This window comes from Siphateles boraxobius, unplaced genomic scaffold, assembly GCF_051911475.1.
Source record: "Siphateles boraxobius isolate OS27281-9 unplaced genomic scaffold, OSU_SipBor_1 16, whole genome shotgun sequence".
Lineage (NCBI taxonomy): Eukaryota > Metazoa > Chordata > Actinopteri > Cypriniformes > Leuciscidae > Siphateles > Siphateles boraxobius.
This window is the reverse complement of record NW_027508766.1, coordinates 14,637,473-14,657,381: the sequence shown is the minus strand read 5'-3', so window position 1 is coordinate 14,657,381 and position 19,909 is coordinate 14,637,473. Positions and strand designations below refer to the sequence as shown.

Below are 19,909 nucleotides of genomic sequence, written 5' to 3'. Positions count from 1 at the left end.
TAAATCTAAAAGGTACGCCAAACCAAAACTCAGGTCTCAGGAGGATAAAGTTAAGATAGACCCACTGTCCTTGCATGAGGACATCATTTTATGCAAAAACTACTTCCTGTACAAAAACAAATTTTAGTTATTATACTTATTAGGTCCTACTTATACCAAATAGCAAGAAAAATTATAAAATGCACACCAGGCAAACTCTCGGGTCTCAGGAGGATACAAGAAAATGTTTGCAAAAATCTTGTCAATTGTTGCTACAGTACAATTACATGTGTTGACAATTAGGGTATTACGAAGTTGTTATTATTAGTATTTTTTATTTATTTTTATATTTAATATAAAAAAATAATATGCAGCACGAGCATTTATACTTGTGTCTTCCACGTCATTAGGTGGCGATGTTGTGCATCTCCCTGTGGAAAAGCTGCTCACTGTCGGACAGAAGCAGACTCGTGAACTGCTGGAGATTATTGTCATTTCTAAAATACAGTAACGAATTAAGGTTTATAACAGAATAATCGACATTGACAATAATTACAAACCGATCACTTTGAATACCTTTTACTTTCTTCAGTACTTCTTTTCTTGAGCTAATGTTGAGTCAGTTATTTAGCAGTTAAGTTACAGTCTGCAGGATTAGTTTACGTCTCTGGTCAAGTTGATTTGTACAGTAAGTTAACATGTCCAAACACAAGACGAAAAAGCTAATCATTGAAGATGGTACGTGTCAACTTGCTTGTCTTTTGCTCTTTCTATAAACCAACATGATAATAATGCAGCACAAGTTCTCTGTCTAGAATAGGTTGCAGAGTATTCTTGAATTTGTATTCTTGAAATCTTAATTTTTAATGTCTTTTGTGCACATGGATGAATTTACTTTTAGATGAGCCAAAACAAGACGACCTGAATCCATTTTCTTTCAAAGAGTTTATCAGAAATAAGAACCAGCAGCCCTGTACTACAGAAGACACAGAGGTGAGGAAGAAGATTTCAAAGGCATTGTCGCCTTGGATAGTTTTTAGATTTTTAGATGTATGAATGTATAAGTGTGCATTAGGTTTTCAGGTAACTCTTCATGTAACAACTCAAGGTGCAGAGACAATCTATTATAAGTATGTTTAAAAATGGCCATTATGTTTTTTGAATACTGGCCAAATTTACATTCTGATACTTTCTGATCACCATTTTACTTCAGTAATCCTGTGGTATGATTGATTTCCCAAAGGTATATGATGGTGTATGCCACGTTGATCAGGACTATAACATCTCCATAGATTTTGCAACCAAGGGGCCTTTCTTCACAGACCCCTCTGTGCTCTCTCAACCTTCTGAAAGCGAACATGAGGAGACATGGATTGAAAGCTGCCACCCATCAGCACTTGAAGGTTCTCATGACTTCCAGCTATGTGGGGCTTCAGACCACAGCGCTTACTCTGAGCAATCGTCTCTGTGCAGTGATGAGAGGGAAGCAAATGAGACTGAATGGGAGCTGGGACAATCTGACTTCCTGCTAAAGAACCACTTAGGAAGAAGAAGCACAGGAAGCTATGAGGGGGATGAAGAGACTTCAGTGATTGATATTTCTTTCCATTCTAAGAGGAACAATGCTGAAATTGGCACTAAGAATGCTCAACAGGTATGTTGTGTACATGGTGTGAGTTTCTGCATACACATGAGCTAAATGTTTGTTATATTATAATTGGTGCTTGTTTTCAAAATAAATGTTTCTCAAGTCGACGTGAAACTGAAGTAGTGATAGTCTTTTCTTCCTTATTGTGATGTATATTTGAAAGAAACTGCTCGAACAAGAAAAGCTGTAGTACATACAGGACTTGATTTTGTCCATCTGAAATTGATTGGATCGTTGTGGTTTGCTATTGGTCGATTTTATGTGAGTGACAGTTTGTCCCGCCCTCACACCAGTAAACTTATCATAAGAGAAGACAAGAGATGTCATTATTCCATTGTCCATTTCATTTAATGTTGATGTTAATGTGTTTTAGCTCAGAGAAGAAAATTCTCTACTTAGAAAGCAAATCAAAGAACTCCTTAGAAGATCAGAAACTGACTCCAGAAGGTAAGGCTCTTTACACAGAATGTAATGTATTTATGCAAACTATTTACAATGATTCTGAGGTAATTAATGGACTGAAGTGTGTCAGTATTGCTGCTGTGTAATTAAAAATCACTGGTTGCTTCTACAATATAGTTCTGTAGATTATTTCTTATGGTTAAACTTTCCAATTTGCAATAGGATCGAACAACTCACAGATGAGTTACACAACAAGAAGTTACAGGAGGAGAGAGAGGCTAAGGCTTTGGAGACGATGGTGCAGTCAGTAGAACAAAACCTTCAGTTAATGACGGTATAAAGCATTGTCATTCATATGAAAGATTTTTTTATCTTTTTTTATAAAGGTTTAAAAAACAAGATGAAGATGTTTTATCCTTACTGCACTGTAGAAATTAAAATTCTGTTTTACCAATACAGAAGCGGGCAGTCAAGGCTGAAAATAGTATTTCAAAATTGAAACAAGATCTACAACAACTCCAGGTTTGACTTCTTTCCATATGCACTGTTTTGAACTTTTTCTTCTAAAGTGTAGGCAACTCAGAAGCGAAGACCAGGAGACTCGGGCGTATCTTTTAAGAAGGTTTCTTTATTGAGAACACGAGCTGTGCGTCGCTGTAGTCTTCCAAGCTCGTCTCGAGTCTGACTAATGCTTTCTGTACACCTAAAGACTTTGAAAAGATTTAGAAAAGACTTTATAAGATTATCAGCTCACATCTAAAGACTTGGGTTCACAGTTTTTAGTCCCAGACTAATGCTTTCTGTACACCTAAAGACTTTGAAAGGATTTAGAAAAGACTTTATAAGATTATCAGCTCACATCTAAAGACTTGGGTTCACAGTTTTTAGTCTCAGACTAATGCTTTCTGTACACCTAAAGACTTTGAAAGGATTTAGAAAAGACTTTATAAGATTATCAGCTCACATCTAAAGACTTGGGTTCACAGTTTTTAGTCTCAGACTAATGCTTTCTGTACACCTAAAGACTTTGAAAGGATTTAGAAAAGACTTTATAAGATTATCAGCTCACATCTAAAGACTTGGGTTCACAGTTTTTAGTCTCAGACTAAAGACTTGCGATAATATCAAACATGTTTGATATGAAAGACTAGAGAAAGACTGGCATAAATCAGGTCGCCGGCTGCAGATTATCACCTCACATTTAACGATCGAGACGACAGGAGCGCGCCGAGACTCCAGTAAGATTCCTAAAGACTGCCGGTCTTTAGTCTGGGACTGTGAAAAACCTTTGGTGTTCGCCCGGCATAAGGGAAATTTCCCTTGCAATTTATATACATTTAGGGGCAGGGCTTAACATTGTGATGAACAAAGCATGTAAATGATGTATACAGGTTTAGGAACCTGCCCTATAGACCTTATGTAGCCACGCCTCTTTTCAGCGCTGAGCTCGTTGTCTTTTGACTTTCCGGTCTGTATTTTCACAGCGATCTTGCGTAGTTATGAATGAACGGCTCGTTCAAAAAAAATTCCAAGGTCCATTTGTTAAGACATATGCTTTACAATGCTTATGATAAACATTACAATGCTCATGATAACTTTCGTTAACTCTACAATAAGTAAATCAACTTCACCAGCTAATTACTGCTGGACAGCGGTGCCATAGAAATATACAGAGCGACCGCAAAAACGGAAGTTCAAAGACAATATTCTAAAGATGGCGGCGCCCTCGTTTCTCTGGTGCATAAGGTCTATACTGAGAGTGTTACCAATTCCAAATCCAATCAGACTAGAGAACAGGAATGGCAGGACTCTCCCACTGAGACAAAAGCTCCCAAGAGCCACCAAGAGTTTCAGTAATCTGATCCATATAACTTACAATAGAGAGAACAGGACTGGCAATGAATCTCTTGCTGATAACTCTGCTATTTAAATTCAGTTTACTAAACTTTCTCAGTTTCTATTGAATTGGAACCTAAATTAAAACATTTAATAAATTTGTAACAGTACAACAAGCACACTATGTACATTTATAATGGTGCATTTATACCACTTTATACTGTAATGCATTATACACTACAATATAATATGTTTGTGAACTTTGTATGAATTTGTGATCAAAACGACTATTTCACTTCTGCTTTTGTTCAGATTAAAACTCCACCATTATGATTATTTTATCGTTTTCTTCTCAGGGCCAGCTTGAAGGATATAAAAGTGAAAATGAAAGGCTTAGAAATGGAGAAACTACAGCCTTAACCAGAATGAGACACAATGCACAAGTAGCCTCTGAGTACCTTAACAAAGCAGCTCAAGATGCAGAGACTTCTATCAAGTATGGTTAACAATGACAATTACGTTTCAATTCTTCTCTTTTAATAATGGTCAGAAATGTAAATGAATCAAATCATTGCACTAAAAGTGTTGTGTATGTTTACAGGCAGTTGCTGACAGGAAGAGAGACACTCTATTTTGTATCCCAGTTATTGACCTCCATTGACAAGATCACCGAGATTCATGATTAAGTGTTTCCTGAGTGTTTTCCCTTTTACATCCAAACATTATGTTCTGTACACTACAGACCCAACTGTGGTACTTCATTGTTTATTACTTAATTCATCAACTTCATTAACATCTGTTTAGGTTTTATGAAATGGCAAAATGAGGTGTGCTAGGCCAAATAATCCCAAGATTAAGCTCTGGCAGGAGTTTAAGCATGAAGATGCTTAAGTGCACCTTGGATTATCTCACCAAAATCAAAGCTCTATGTTGTAGTAGTTTATTTTCAAAACCTTTTGCACTTTTGTCAAATAAGTCCTTTCGTAAAATTCTATTACATAATATTTACAAGAGTTTTTGTATTTCATGATTGCATATTGATATATATATATATATATATATATATATATATATATATATATATATATATATATATAAATTAACAAATTGTTATAGTTCGGCTGTTTTAAATTACAGCATTTTAGTTAATTGTTTATTTAAACAACACTTTACTAATCAGCATTGGATGAAGTGCCTTATATTCATAATGCTCTTTATTGACTTAATAAAGAAGTCTTTTTAATCATATGGCCCTATTGTTCTTTAAGAATTCAACATTTAGTGTCCTGAAATTGCATTTAATATATGCTAAATCATAAAACCATTTATTATAGCCTATACATTTTTATATATAGTGGTTGCCAAAATTATTAGCACGGTAAGATTTTTTTAATGTTTTAAAAGAAGTCTCTTCTGCTCACCAAGGCTTCATTTATTTGATCCAAAATACAGCAAAAACAGAAATATTGTGAAATATTTTTGCAATTTAAAATAACTGTTTTCTATTTGAATATATTTTAAAATGCAATTTATTTATTTGTTGTCAAAGCTGAATTTTCAGCATCATTACTTCAGTCTTCAGTGTCCATCAGAAATCATTCTAATATGATGATTCGATGCTCAAGAAACATTTATTATTATCAATGTTGAAAACATTTGTTTAATTTCATTTTTGATAAATGGAAATAGAAAGTTCAAAAGAACAGAATTTATCTGAAATAGAAAGTTCTTTTGTTATGTTATCACAAATGTTTCTTGAGCAGCAAATCAGCTTAATGATTTCTGAAGGATCATGTGACACTGGAGTAATGATGCTGAAAATTCAGCTTTGATCATAGGAATAAATTACATTTTAAAATATATCAAAATAGAAAACAGTTATTTTAAATTGTAAAAATATTTCACAATGTTACTGTTTTTGCTTTATTTTGGATCAAATAAATGAAGTCTTGGTGAGCAGGAGATACTTAAAACATTAAAAGACACTAATAATTTTGTCCACCACTGTATTTTAAACATACAATAGTTATGCTAAATATTAAAGCAATACGTGTTAGTTTAATGTGCATTAATTTACGTTGTAATTAGCACTAAAAAAAAACGGGTTTTTTTCCGATGGTGAAGGGTCGATGAAGGCCGGACCTTTATTATGAAGCGTCAATGAAAATGACGCACAATTGCCGCGCGCTTCGTGTTTGCATACGCATGACGTTCTGTGAACGAATATGAATAGTTTTATCAGGGGGGGAATCATTCTTAACAGTTTGAATAAGTTTATATAAATCATGGTGATATTTGAAGCAGGTTATTAAAAGCAACAAATTCGATTTAGTAATAAGTGTAAATCTAGTTCAAAGACCCCAAGTGCACTCTTTGTAAACATGCGGCTGTACAGTTAGATTTGAGTGAGACATTCAGAAACGCGAGCAGTGCTACAGGATCCAGCAGGACTTATTATTGTGCTTATGTTAAAGAAGAGCTGCAATACTGAAGCAGACTTATGCATTAAAAGAAAGCTAATGTAAGTATATGTCCACACGGCGAAAATTGTGCAGTGCTATGACCCAGTAATCTGTAAAAAAAGTTGGGTTTTCAGGTTTTATCTTGTCTAAAATGGCATCGGATGACTTGCTTGCGAAGAGGGAAAAAATCCAGAGGGAGATTTTGGCTCTTGAGAGTTCTCTAGGTGCAGACAGCAGCATCATAGACCTACTGTCATCTGACAGCAACAGTGGTGAGTCACTTAAACACAGTTTTTGGACATCCCATCACATTAACACAACCATGACACCCCCAAATGCTGTCTAGGTAGTAGATATGCATCTTACTGAGACTTGAGAAACGGCCTATCTTGGAACTATATAAAATCTTACATTGCTGTATTATATATGCTCAATTTATAAGTTAATCATTGATTAAACTTATTCACAAAATGTTCTAAATGATTCTGTAACGTTAGTTGTCTCTTGATAAGTTAATGAAGTGATTACCTGGAATGGTCATGGGAATTAATTTGTCAAAAAGTTGTGGGCTGTGTTTTTGACTTGTGCTCTGTGTCAATTTCATATTATGATTCCATGACAGATGATGAATCTGATGACAGTGGGCCTGTGATTGAAGGATTGGTAAGAATCTAGAAAGCCGCCTGGTTAATACAACACACTATAGAAATGAAATGTATTTTTTTAATAAAAATTCTTATATGCTTGTTACTCCCTCTTGAAGCATGATGACTTGGAGACAGAGAGGCAGCGGATTCAGAGGGAGATTGAGGAGTTGGAAAATACACTTGGTGCTAATGCAGCACTGGCTGACGTATTGCAGGGTAAATAATATTATTCTAAATATACAGTGATTTTCATCAGCTTAAAACAAATTAACCTTCACATTCTCCATGGGCACTTTCGCTGAAATTAGTGGGTTGTTGCTTTTAAATATTTGATACGTAATCTTTTAGGTCAGTAGTATTTAATCATAGGGTCTGCTGCTAATCAACCTTTTTTTTTGGTGAAACAGACAGTGAACATGGAACTGATTCTGTGAGTTACCGCTTTGCTTCCTTCATACATGCTTTTACTGCCATTTATTTATTTATTTATTTATTTATTTATATTATTTATTTTCTCATTTTTTTTAACTCTTATGCAATTATTTTACTTTCATTAGAGTGATGAAGACAGTGACGGGGATGATGATGAGTTGAATCTTCCGCAAAATGTGGAGACTTGCCTGCAAATGAATTTAGTCTATCAGGAGGTGCTGAAAGAGAAACTATCTGAGGTGGAACAGCTCCTCAAAGAGAATCAACAGCAACAGGTGAACAACAAACATCTGGGCTGTAGTTCATTGAAACTGAGTTTTCATGCTACTCGATTGCATGAGTTAAATTACACCATCACTCATTTAAAGCCAACTGTATCCCCACAGAAAGAGATTGAGGCTCAGCTCTCTGGCCCAAGCACGTCTAGCTCCTCCGCACAAGGACTTCCCTCTCAGAAACTCTTTCTTGGATACTTCATGAAGCCTTATTTTAAAGACAAACTCACCGGTCTGGTATGTGTTGAAAGTGATTCTGGAAATCTGTATTTTTTTATTTTGTCTGCATTTCAGTATCGTTATTGACTTTTTTTGTTGTTGCCTGAAGTAATTTATTCTTTTAATTTGCCTCCAGGGCCCTCCATCAAATCCAGAAACTAAAGAAAGGCTACGTCACGGTACCAGACCGATTGATGAGCTGAAAATAAGAAGATGTATGTTTTAAGACATTGTGCTTGCTTGTTACTTGAAGATTTTTTTTTATATATAAAAATAAAATATGTGGGAATGTCTTTCAGGGGAGGGTTGGCAGAAGACTTTGCTGACTAACGCAGTCGCCACAGACATTATGAAAAGGATGCTACAACCCAAACTATCCAAGTGAGTTCCAGAAAAAGGAAAAGCAAACCTAAATATCTGGTTATTGTTGGCCTCGCTGTATATATATTTTTTATTACATTTTGAGAGCTTGCAATCGTCTGTGTTTTCATAGGGTGGAGTATTTGAGTGCCAAGATGTCTAGAGTTGAGGAGGAGGCAAAAGAGGAGTTGAAAAAGCAAATTGAATTAATTGAGCAAGAAATTGAAAAAATAAGGTAAAGACATTTTAAGCACCTTGTCTCAGAGATGATGTCCTGTAAGGTTGTACCTACACTTCTATTCAAAAGTTTAAGGTCAGTAAGATTTAATATATATATATATATATATATATATATATATATATATATATATATATATATATATATATATATATATACATACATACAGACTAAACATTTATACTTTTACTAAACATTTCAAATGAATGCTGTTCTTTTCTTCCTATTCATCAAAGAATCCTGAAAAAAAGTATCATCATGGTTTCCACAAAAATATTAAGTAGCACAACTGTTTTCAACATTAATTATAAGAATTTTTTTTTTCTTGTGCAGCAAATCATCATATTAGAATGATTTCTGAAGGACCATGTGACACTGAAGACCGCTGAAAATTCTGCTTTACCATTATATGAATACATTTTTAAAAACAATAAAAAACCTTACTGACTTCAAACTTTTGAATGTTAGTGTACTTGTGTAAAATGTGTAATCAAATTCAATAATATCACATTAGCACCCTGAAAGATGATCAGCTGGTGGGCGAACAATATGACGATCATGACTGGGAGAAAATAGCCAATATTGACGTAAGTTATGTAGTTGTTTTTTTGACATGCAGTCAAATACATCTTGTACTATCTTCTAACATACATTTCTCATTTTAAAAGCATGAAAGGACTTGTTTCTGTGTGGTAGTTTGAAGGTTTGAGACAGGCTGACGATTTGAAAAGGTTCTGGCAGAACTTTTTGCACCCCTCCATCAACAAGTCAGTGTGGAAACAGGATGAGATTGATAAACTGAAAGGAATTGCAGAAGAATTCAATTGCTGCCACTGGGACAAAATCGCAGAGGCTCTTGGGGTAATGATAGAGAAATTCATGCACTTTCAAAATAGCTGCTTATGTTAATATGCTGTGTATTATGGTTTTTAATTTTTAACATGTTTAACAATGCAACCTACCATTCATTTAATGTCTTTGACATATATATATTTCTTGTTATTTCCCTTCCAGACCAACAGAACGGCCTTCATGTGCTTCCAGACTTACCAGCGCTACATTTCAAAGACCTTCAGAAGAAAAGAGTGGACACCGGAAGAAGACCAGATCCTCAAAGACCTTGTTGAAAAAATGAGAATCGGCAACTTTATTCCTTACATACAGAGTAAGACAGTTGGGTCTTCTTGAGTTCTTATTCGGGATGTGGTGTATTTGTTTCTAAAACAGTTCATTTTGACTCTGAAATCAGTGAGTCACATTCAAAGTAGAATAGGTGATATATAATGTAGATGTAATTGTTCTATAAATAGAAGAAAACCAATAAGGGAACTGTGAGGAATTCATTCACATATGATGTGTTCTTGTATCCACCTTCACTTTTTTTAAATAATTTATTTTTTAATTTGTTTAAAATGCAAAAATGTGTTCTTTATGGCAGGTTTAATTGATTACTGGTTTACTTTAGTTGTATTTTGAAAACAAGTATGTATCATAGGAGCCATATGTTTGTAATATTTATTATCCCCATAGTGTCATATTTCATGGTGGGCCGTGATGGATCACAGCTGTCATATCGCTGGTCGTCCGTTCTGGATCCCTCTTTAAAGAAAGGTCCCTGGTCCAAAGAGGAGGACCAGGTATGGAACATAATTTAATTTTCTCATTTAATCAGGATTCTTACGTAGTTTGAAAAGTATGGAATTTGATTTGATTAATTTTCAGGTCTAGATAACTATGGGGAAAAAAAGAAAACTAAGTTTCCAGACTATTGCCTGAATTCAGTTTTCTAAAATCTAAAATGTATGGTGGCCAAAGTTTAGTGATTATTGAACACGACTGAATGTATTCAAGGTGCAGATTTTCATGACGCCAAACTGTTTTTCTTTACCATAACCAAGTCTCTTTTGAACCACACTAAAAGAATGTACGTGTTCCACCCAAACCAGCAACAGATAAAGGAGCAAACGATTATCTAAATCAGTTTTACTTTGCTGCTAGGCGATCGTGCAACATCAAACCACATTTGAGGAGTTCGTTTCCAAAACGCTCTAAATCCATTTCAATAGGTTTCAGGAAAATTAAATTTTTTACCTAGACCCACACATTTTGTGAATATTCAATTTATCTTGTTAAAATGTTTTGTTGGCTCAGTCTGAACATGTTGAACAATGATTATTAAATCAAATGACAATATTGTTTATGATAAATTAAAAGTTAATTTTTTTTCCCAAAACGCTATAAATCCATCCATTTTTTTTCAAAACACTATCCATCCATTTTTTCCAAAACTGTATGGTTTGTCTTTAAAAACAAAAAACGAGAGCATGCAACATATAATCAGGGGCACATACTATGAATTACTATAAATTAAATTTAGTAACACATTTAGGCTAATAGTCATTTGGTGCAGAAACTGAAAATAGTAATGATATCAATAGCTATTCAATAAGTTATTTAGTAATACATTCAGAGTCATTTTTAGTAAAGTGTCAAACCTGTAACAAGTAGGTCCAATTTGTCCACTATGCATTAAAAATAAATTATAAAAAATATTCAATAATGATAACGATATAGTGATGGGCACCCCTCCACTACACACACATGCATGTATAGGCTACACAGCATGTGAGCAAAGCGGATCGGCCTGACGCTTAAATATAGGCTAAGTTAAAAAAAACTACTTAAAAAAACTTACAAATTAAACATATTTGTTTAATAATATAGGCTAATGTTTTTTTTTATTTCATCATTGTTGATTATATGTAAAGGGAACTGCATGAGATGAGTACGATAGGATGAAAAGATGCCCAATATATCGGAAAACATTTGGAATGGGTCCGACATGATTTTGACCACTTATTAAGTTTTGTTTAGTAGAAAGCCTTTCTTTAAAGTGAATTTAGTTTTGTATAAATTGTATCTTCATTTTAATCAATGTTTCATCAACAAATTGACTGGATTAATAATAAATAAATAAGAAACAAATATTGCAGACATATAATCAGGACACGGAGGCGCCCGCGCGTGATCTGGAGCGCGTCTCATAAATGAACTGAAACACTGCGATACTTGCCTCACAGTCCTGAGAAGTATATCTATAAAAAGCTTGAAATGTCTACATTTAAACAAAACAATAAAAAACGAAAAGAAATTGGCTACTCTCTGCGTACGTAGGCTAATTCGAAGTGTGCATTTCTCTCTATATGCGCGTTCACTACTGCGAAGATGGCGAGTCAGCATAGTTAACTTTATCTTTGTAGCTGACACTGACAGAAAACACTAGTTAAATTCAAAAATAAACAATTCAAATGTTTCATGCATAATCATTACTTTTGTCGGTTCTTTGTGGCAAGTTTTATGCGTGCGTTGAGATGTGGAATAGGCAATTAAAAAACGCTCATTATGGTTTCTTTCCCATATTTAAGTAATTAAATCAATAAATATGTGATTAATGGCTTAAATTAACTACTAATAGTCGACTAGAAAACTCACTCATTTTGAGGAATGAATGAACATAAACAAACCTCTGTTCAGAGCGCCGCCGTGTTGGATTGCGTAGAACGTTCACCGAATTCTGATTAGTGGAGAGGATTTATCGCGTTTAGGCTAAAAATAGGTTTGGCGCTTATCGCGTTTTGTAAAGAAACTGCATCTTGCAGTACATTTTAAACAAGGAAATATAGCGATTTGGCATGAAACTTTGATGGAGCAGTGAATAGGTTCAGTACACAGCAAAATGACATGACAAACTCTTTTTTTTTAAATGGCGTTTATCGCGTTTTGGAAAAGAGCTCTTCATTTACAGTGTCAAACTGATGTGTCAGAGGTAAAGAACAGATGTTATTGAGTGTTTTAGGTACTTCATCATGTAAGCACATTTTATCACTTCGAGAAAACCAATGAAAAAAAAAGAGAAAATTTAAATATTTATAGATGACTGTATATAATGCTAAAAAATAATGCTGCATGAACCATATATTTTAAATATTATGGTCTGAAAAAAGTATGGAATTTTGAAATGGAAAATGTGTAGTAACTGCTTAATAAATTAGAAACAAAAGCTTTTGTATTACTGAAGACACAATGTTTCATTTTTAATATCTGTTGCAGTCACATGTGCATGTCTTTTTGCTGTTCCTTAACCTGCTAAAATCACACATGTTCACTAATTTGACTTACTGCTCTCATATCAGTTGTTGAGGAATGCTGTCGCAAAGTATGGCACCAGAGAATGGGGGAAAATCAGACTAGAAGTGCCAGGCAGGACCGACAGTGCTTGTCGTGACAGGTATGACACATTTCAGAGAAAAAGTAAATTTATGCTCTGCAACTAATGTTTCAAAATAACGTCCCTGAAATCATCTCAACTCCTAAATCGAACTTGCTGGATTGACTTGTGCACTAAATGATAGCAATAAATGGTATGGTATAAAAGATGTTTAGGCCAACTGGTACTTGATATGTAAATGTGAATATTTTTCTCACTTAGGTATTTGGATTGTCTTCAGGAGAATGTGAAAAAGGGGCCTTGGAGCACAGAGGAGGTGGAACTACTAAAACAGAAGGTGGAGAAATATGGTGTTGGTAAGTGTCTAAAATCTTTTTTTTTTTTTTTTTTTTTTTTTTTTTTTTTTTCATATTTGATATACACTAATGTCCAAAAGTTTTGGGTCAATACAATTTTGTTTTTTAAATAAATTAACAAATAAGGCTCCTTCGAGCCTTTTACATATGTTCTGGACATGCCCAAGTTTGTATAACTTTTGGAACTCGTTGTTTGATGCATTTTCAGAAATAATAGGATTACAAATAGACCCATCTCCTTTTATTGCAACAGATTTTATTTGACTTTTACTTTTGAAGTCAAGCTTTGACCTCACTGCTAATTGGTTCATGTTTAGTGTGAACATTGCAGCTTTGACTCTAGCCATGTTTCCATCCTCTTGTCAACCGAATTATCTGAAGTTCGGTAAAAAAAAACTCATGCGAATAAAGCTGGTGAAAGTGTGTTTCCATCCAACGGCTTTAAAGCGAATAAAAACCTGTACGTAATGATGTCACATGCTGTTTTGCGATCAAATTGGTATATCGAATTGATTTGAGACATTTTAAGGTGTTTCCATTCATTTTCGCACTGAATCGAACAACATTCAAGCAAACTTTTGCGAACAAAGTTTTGCTAGACAAAACGGAGCCTAATAGTGCTTATGTGCCAGCTGATAGCGACATATGTAAGGGAAAATGTATAGGCGGTTGTTAGCCTGAAGGGGTTGTATTCGCTAACAACCGCCTCGCTATACATTATCCTGCTTATTACATGGCTACCTACCAAATAAATCAATAATTTGACACAAAATATTAACTTAAAAAGGGAGTTTATTTATTTAAAACGAGTAGTGCTTCTGCTAAAGAAAATAGTCTGTTCCGTCTCTGAACTGCGTCCATGGCAATGGTGTGTTATACTTAGCAGCTCCGCAGTCTGTTAACAAGAAATAACACACCGCATTCTACATTAGAATTCAACCAAGCCACGTAATAACAAGCAAACCTAACATAAGAAAACAACGACGCTATAAACACATTGCTATGATGATGCAGATGCACGTAAATGCCCGACGACAACGGAGGCAGCCTGTGGTGTGGGAACGACAGCGCTCCATCAGTTCTGAGAGATCGTGGTTCAGAGACACTTCACGGAAACCCTTTGGTTGAAGCATTTTTTTGCTTTGTCCACTTACATCTGTCTTTGTTGACATCCGCCATGTGTGCGCAAACAGAGCGGGAATACTGGCCGGAAATGAACTCGTCTTCTTCTATGTTTTGTGGCGTGTTGCAACCATAAAAGGGCCAAAAACTTAATCGCAATTCATTATTTATTCGGCAAATAACGTTTCCATCAGCTTTTATCGCATTTGCCGTATATCGATCAAGATAAAATCCGATGAGACCGAACGTATTTCATTTGAGTCGATATTCATGAAATTTAATCGTATTTTACTGTTTCCATAAGGCATTTTTCATTCGATATCACTTAATTCGGATAAAAAGGTGTGGATGGAAACATGGCTTCTGGTAGACAACCTCACAATGACAATATTAATTTTCAATCTAGAGACTGTCAGCCTTCAAAAGAGCTCTAACCACTTGTATTGCTTTTTTGGCAGACCAAAATGTATCCATACTGTATCCTAAAGACTCTAAATTGTCTTTATCAATTGTGTATCATAATTTTCCAGGAAAGTGGAGTAAGATTGCCTCAGAGATCCCAAACCGGGTTGACTGCCAGTGCCTGAACAAGTGGAAATTAATGACAAAAGCTGTAAGTTCATTCTTCAGTATGTCATGCAGCATTCAACAAGAATAAATCTCATGAATATTCATACACACTGTTGTTATTTTTTTGTTTAGAGTCAAAATAAAGGCATTAAAAGAGAAATGAAGCAAACAACAGGACAACAAACCGCAAAAAGAAGACGAAGAGTGTTGGGAAGAAAAGTTAAAATGGAGATGGAAATCTACTCCAGCTCTGAGGATGAAGAACCGCCGAAGTATATGGACAGTGATGATGAACAAGATCTTCCCTTAGTCGAAGATGTGGAAATACCACGAAAGCACTATGTACAGCCAGATATGATGAAATGGATACCTACGAACACACTGCTTATTCCTCAAGGAACTCTCAGGACAGCGTGGGTCCGTCTTCCCACCAATGAGGAGGAACTACAGGAATCCACTAAAGAATCTGGGTTAGGCCGCATTCGATCAAAAGAGAGCAAGTGTCCAAAAGTCAGACCCATTAGGGTACGCAACACCATCCTGAACCGTTTTGGGAACATGGAAAGAACTTATGTGGGTATGAATCCTGCTGTTTTGCAGAGACAGGTAAGATGTTTACTTTCTTCATTCTCTTTTCTTTGCAGATCAATGTCGATTTATATGTTCTGCAGTTCTTCTTTGTAAAATTAATTTCTTTTCATGCATGCAGACTGACGATGAGAAGGCCATGATCAAGGTGGCAGGGAATGATATTAGACTCTTCATGCAGTGGAAGGGAGCATTGGTAATAAAGACGTGTGGTTAACAGAGATGATGCTAGTTGTTACATTTATAGTAAATACCATAAGGGCATTACATTATTAATATTTGTTTAAAGATAATAGAAAATGGTAGTAAAAAGAGAAGCAAATGGTTAAAAGCAAATGGTAACCTTAAAAAAATAAGTATGATTGGAAAGACAATATGCTGCCTTGACAGTCTTAAGTCTGAATAATATTATTTAAAGTTACATTTGGAAAATATATTTACTAAAAAAATATTATACTTTATATTGTTTATCAAATTTTTAGAGTCCAGGAAATAAAAAGAAAGGCCAGGAATGTCCAGGGGAAAAAAAGAAAAAAAGGATGGTTCAGGACATGTTCAGCCTTAAAAATGACCTCCTGAAAGCTATGATCCCATGGATTGGTAATGTGATCCTGCCTCCACCAGTGAAAGACAGTACATTTTGCGAAGGTACAGACCCTTGTTTCACTTTTGACAAAACACCTGAAAATATGTGGTTTAGTTATAAGCAGGCCTGCATGGAGTTTGCACAAAAAACTTAATTTGGATTTCTTAATCAAACTTGCACTTCTTCTGAAACGACTTGTCTGGCAGATGACTGGATAATGATATCAATAGCTAAAGTGATGTTAAAACAATGTTTTAGCGAGATATCAAGATATCAATTTCTGTTGGAGTTTAGCCCTTTTTTTATGCTTCACTACAAATATATCTCACTATGGAATTATATGAGAACCATTTTAATTGACTTTAGTGCATTTACTTAGTAGTTTTCTAGTCTTCAGATTCCATTTGGGCCTAGTTATGAGCGAATAGTTTAATGCATATGTTTTTGTTGTCAGTTATTCATCAATAATCACTTTACAGCTGATATTGTTGGAATAGAAGCAGCCGACATCCCTCTCCAAAAGACATCAGTGCTTTTATTTTTCATCAACGTAAGCCTAACATCTTTGTCAACATTTATGATGAAATAAAAGAAACGAAGATGACAGGGTTTTACATGGTTTTGTGTTATGTCTAAAAACAGGCTTTTCACATAGATGTCAAGGGTTGCAGAAATGTCATTGAAATTCAGCAAAAGAAAGACATTAAGGTATTTATTTATCAATACCTGCTGCTTACATTTATTAGCGTAGTTGTCATACTTTGTTGTAGGGCTGCCTTCAACTAAGAATTTTCTAGTTAGGGGCAGCCCTGCTTTGTTTCTTATATGCTTAAAAATATGCAGTATTTTTTAAAAGAAGTTAATATCTCGAAGATTGGTGTTCTATCAGTTTTGTCAATTGTTCTCTCGTGTCATCTTTTTCCAGAAGCCTATTGCTATATGTAAGCCGAGAACAGGTATCTCAGTTTTATATTTATCCATTTAAAGTATTGAAATAAAATAGCAAAAATACAACATCCAAAGAGCTCCATTTATTTCTGTCAAAACATGCATAATGTGAATCTGTCGTTCCTATGGTTGTATAGATCCTCCTAAAACAGTGGCAGTGATGCTTCAGGAAGCGAACCAGAAAGCTGAACACAAGAAACCTGCAGAACCTCCTCAACATTCACCTCCCCTGCAGCCAGTTCATCATCTTGACCCTGCCCGGTTGCTAGACAGGCAGATGATTCATCCCAACAATCTTGTCATTACACAGCCAAACATGCAGGAAGCAGTGCAACCTTTAATGCTTAAAGGACAGACAATATCACTACTACCACAGTCACCACCGCAAGCTATATCACTGATTCCTCTACCGAGACTACAACAGACACCACCAGTGCAACCCATCACAACCTCAACTTCCAAATCACCAAGCGTAGAGGACTCAAACAGCGTCCAATCTACGAAACGCATCCGCAAACCTACCGAGAAGATCCAAGCCCTAACGGAAGACGCTAAAGTTAAAAGGACAAAGAAAGTGTCATCGAAACAAAAAAAGAGCAAAAACGTTGCTTTTCCAACCATTACATTACAGGCACAGCCAGTAAACTGGATTCTTACCCCCACCGGTTTAGTACAAGTAACTGGTCCTCTTTCTGCCAATATTCCAAGCAACCAGATGTTGAACGTGCCAAACAATTCCCTGCTAAATAACACTACTCATCCATTCACCTTAACCAACCCATCATCATCTCCCCTCGTTGTTGCTTCTTCCTCTGCCAATCCTGGCCTTATAAGTTCTTCGGTCTCGTATGCCTCCAGCTTTACCCAAAAGACTTCCTCCTCTATTAACATTAGCCCCACAGGTAATAATTCATGCATCCAGATGCCTCCTTCAACTACTACTAGTTTAGTATTGAACCAAAGTATGTTATCCCAAGCACCTACCAAAGTTGACCAGAGAGGTTCTAATGTTGAATCTACAAAGAACTCATCAGACTCCTCCTCTGATGAAACCATTGTAAGGCAATGTCAGTCATCTCCATCAACAGGTCCCAGTGCATCTCATGCTGTTTTCAGTATTCTTCCGGTTCCCTTGACTGTGCCAGCTTTGGCTAGTGGACCAACAAATGAAGTGGCAAAGCCTTGTGGTGTTTCTGAAAATGGCTGCTTTCCTGTGAGAACTAGTCAGCTGCCAACTGTCATCCAACAGAAAAGTTTGCCCGTCACAAAATTGAGACCCCTTTCTGCTTCTAGAAGACCTCTCCAACGTCTGGCTCCTGCCCCTCCTGCTCCATCATTTCATGTTGTGGCTCCATCACCTCAGTTTCTACCTCCATCATTTAATTTTGTAGCTCCGTCACCTCATGTTGCAGCTCCTTCACCTCATGTTGCAGCTCCATCAGTTGTACCTCAAATCACAACATCAAATAATCCATTGATTTCTATTCCTGATCCTCCCTCTAATGGTGTGAACTTCGATCCTCACTTGATATTTCCTGAGCAGTCATCTGAAGTAGATGACTGGATAAATGGAAAAGGTGGAATACCAATACCTCATCTAGAGATGTCTTTGCCTTACCTTCCACCGTCTGCCGCCAGCATCAAAACACTGACTTCTTTGCTCAAAGCTAAACAAGCTCTGCTTATAACTGCAGTGAAAAGCCTTCCAGCTGAGTTTCAAAATGACATAGGAGAAGAAGCTCAAGTAGCTGCCATCCGCAAAATGGTTGCCGAAAGGTTTGCCTCAAATCCAGCGTACCTGCTTTTCAAGGCTCGTTTCTTGTCGTGCTTTACCTTACCAGCTCTTCTGGCCACCATTAACCCATCTGAGAATGAGAAATGTCAGTCATCACCAGATAATGATGATGATGATGATGATGATGATGACGATGACTTGCATTTACTACAGAGGGACAAAAGAGTTCACCCACCCGCTGCAGTAAGTTGCGTTTAACATTGAAGCAACCTTTGGTTTTTGTTTTGTTTTTTAGTTTTTTTGCTAATGTATTTTTCTCTTTCAGAAGATTGAGCTTAACATGAATGAAAACGAAGCATCAGCAAAACAGTTATCAGGAATCATTACATAAAGGCAAAGGAGTTGATGTCAAGTTACATAGGATTCATCAGTTATTCAATATCCATACCATGCAGTTGTGCACCAGTTCTAATAGCTTCAGATTCGGTTGAATCTGACTTTTTAAAAGTTTAAGGGACCAGTCAGATTATATGTGTTAGCACTGATTTATTTTACTCCATCCACATGTTTTTTGTTTTTTTTTGGTGTCCTGGCAATTTTCTTTGGGGGGAAAAATACACTGAATTTGCACTGACCTGTTGTTAAATTATTCTTAAATTATTTTATAATTTTGTTTTGTTGCTGTTATTGTTTCTTGAATAAATTATGTAGAATTGTGGAATGTCTTGTCATTTATATCTTTGTATTATAAGCATTTATAATTTTTATGCTTTTATATTATGTGACCATAATGTGCAACTTATAGAATCAAAAAGTATGACAGTTTTGCAAATCGTAAATTTATAATATAATAAATGTTTTGGTATGTTCAAAACCACTTGATAAAAGTATGGCATTTCTAGGGTTTTTTAAGGGGTCATGAATTGAGAAATCAAATTTTCCTTGATCTTTTGGCACCAATCAAACCATCCTGTAAGTTTCAGAGCTCAAAACGTGCTCGTTAGTCCAAAACCATCTTTTATTGAGGCTATGTTTACACGGACACGATCTGAAGAGAAAACCTAAAAGTGGCGTGGGGGGGGTGGGTGTCCGCGTGCATATGGTGACGCAAAAGTGTGTGAAATTATGCACTCCAGGCGGCGATATTTTTTTTCACAGGATGGTAGGGGAAGACTCATGAATATTCATTAGGGAACTCATCCCTGATTGGTCTTAACCCCAGTGACTGGAAGGTTTAGGGGCGGGGTTAGGGGTAGGTCATCAGACCCCCAGTGACGG

The 19,909-nt window shown here is 35.8% G+C and overlaps 2 protein-coding genes across 4 annotated transcripts; both read left to right on the top strand.

The window, feature by feature from the left end:
- Positions 1-427: 427 nt before the first annotated feature.
- Positions 428-5,111, top strand: entr1 (endosome associated trafficking regulator 1). Its single transcript, XM_077231677.1, has 8 exons — positions 428-717; positions 881-972; positions 1,223-1,633; positions 2,001-2,074; positions 2,252-2,363; positions 2,489-2,551; positions 4,222-4,361; positions 4,467-5,111. Exons 1-8 carry the CDS (start codon positions 678-680, stop codon positions 4,549-4,551), a joined length of 1,017 nt encoding a protein of 338 aa, XP_077087792.1. The 5' UTR covers positions 428-677; the 3' UTR covers positions 4,552-5,111.
- A 922-nt stretch (positions 5,112-6,033) lies between these two features.
- Positions 6,034-19,349, top strand: snapc4 (small nuclear RNA activating complex, polypeptide 4). Of its 3 annotated transcripts, XM_077231675.1 has the most exons (26): positions 6,039-6,386; positions 6,462-6,599; positions 6,950-6,990; positions 7,091-7,190; positions 7,382-7,404; positions 7,532-7,681; positions 7,793-7,918; positions 8,037-8,115; positions 8,200-8,281; positions 8,394-8,495; positions 9,013-9,085; positions 9,195-9,359; positions 9,513-9,663; positions 10,029-10,135; positions 12,692-12,786; positions 12,988-13,082; positions 14,735-14,817; positions 14,907-15,380; positions 15,484-15,558; positions 15,845-16,010; positions 16,428-16,498; positions 16,591-16,656; positions 16,874-16,904; positions 17,034-17,834; positions 17,877-18,874; positions 18,957-19,349. In XM_077231675.1, the coding sequence occupies exons 2-26, from the start codon at positions 6,479-6,481 to the stop codon at positions 19,020-19,022; spliced, it is 4,341 nt and encodes a 1,446-aa protein (XP_077087790.1). In that variant the 5' UTR covers positions 6,039-6,386; positions 6,462-6,478; the 3' UTR covers positions 19,023-19,349. The 3 variants fall into 3 exon arrangements, with proteins under 3 accessions (XP_077087788.1, XP_077087790.1, XP_077087789.1); XM_077231673.1 differs by having other exon boundaries at positions 6,034-6,386; positions 17,034-18,874; XM_077231674.1 differs by having other exon boundaries at positions 6,065-6,386; positions 6,450-6,599; positions 17,034-18,874.
- The last annotated feature ends 560 nt before the right edge of the window (positions 19,350-19,909 follow it).

Coding starts and splice junctions, on each gene's coding strand:
- snapc4 (XM_077231673.1), top strand. CDS start 6,479: ATGGCATCGGATGACTTGCTTGCGAAGAGGGAAAAAATCCAGAGGGAG. Junction 10,136..12,691: donor GGTCCAAAGAGGAGGACCAG/GTATGGAACATA, acceptor CTCTCATATCAG/TTGTTGAGGAATGCTGTCGC. Junction 12,787..12,987: donor GACAGTGCTTGTCGTGACAG/GTATGACACATT, acceptor TTTCTCACTTAG/GTATTTGGATTGTCTTCAGG.
- entr1 (XM_077231677.1), top strand. CDS start 678: ATGTCCAAACACAAGACGAAAAAGCTAATCATTGAAGATG. Junction 1,634..2,000: donor GCACTAAGAATGCTCAACAG/GTATGTTGTGTA, acceptor AATGTGTTTTAG/CTCAGAGAAGAAAATTCTCT. Junction 2,075..2,251: donor TCAGAAACTGACTCCAGAAG/GTAAGGCTCTTT, acceptor AATTTGCAATAG/GATCGAACAACTCACAGATG.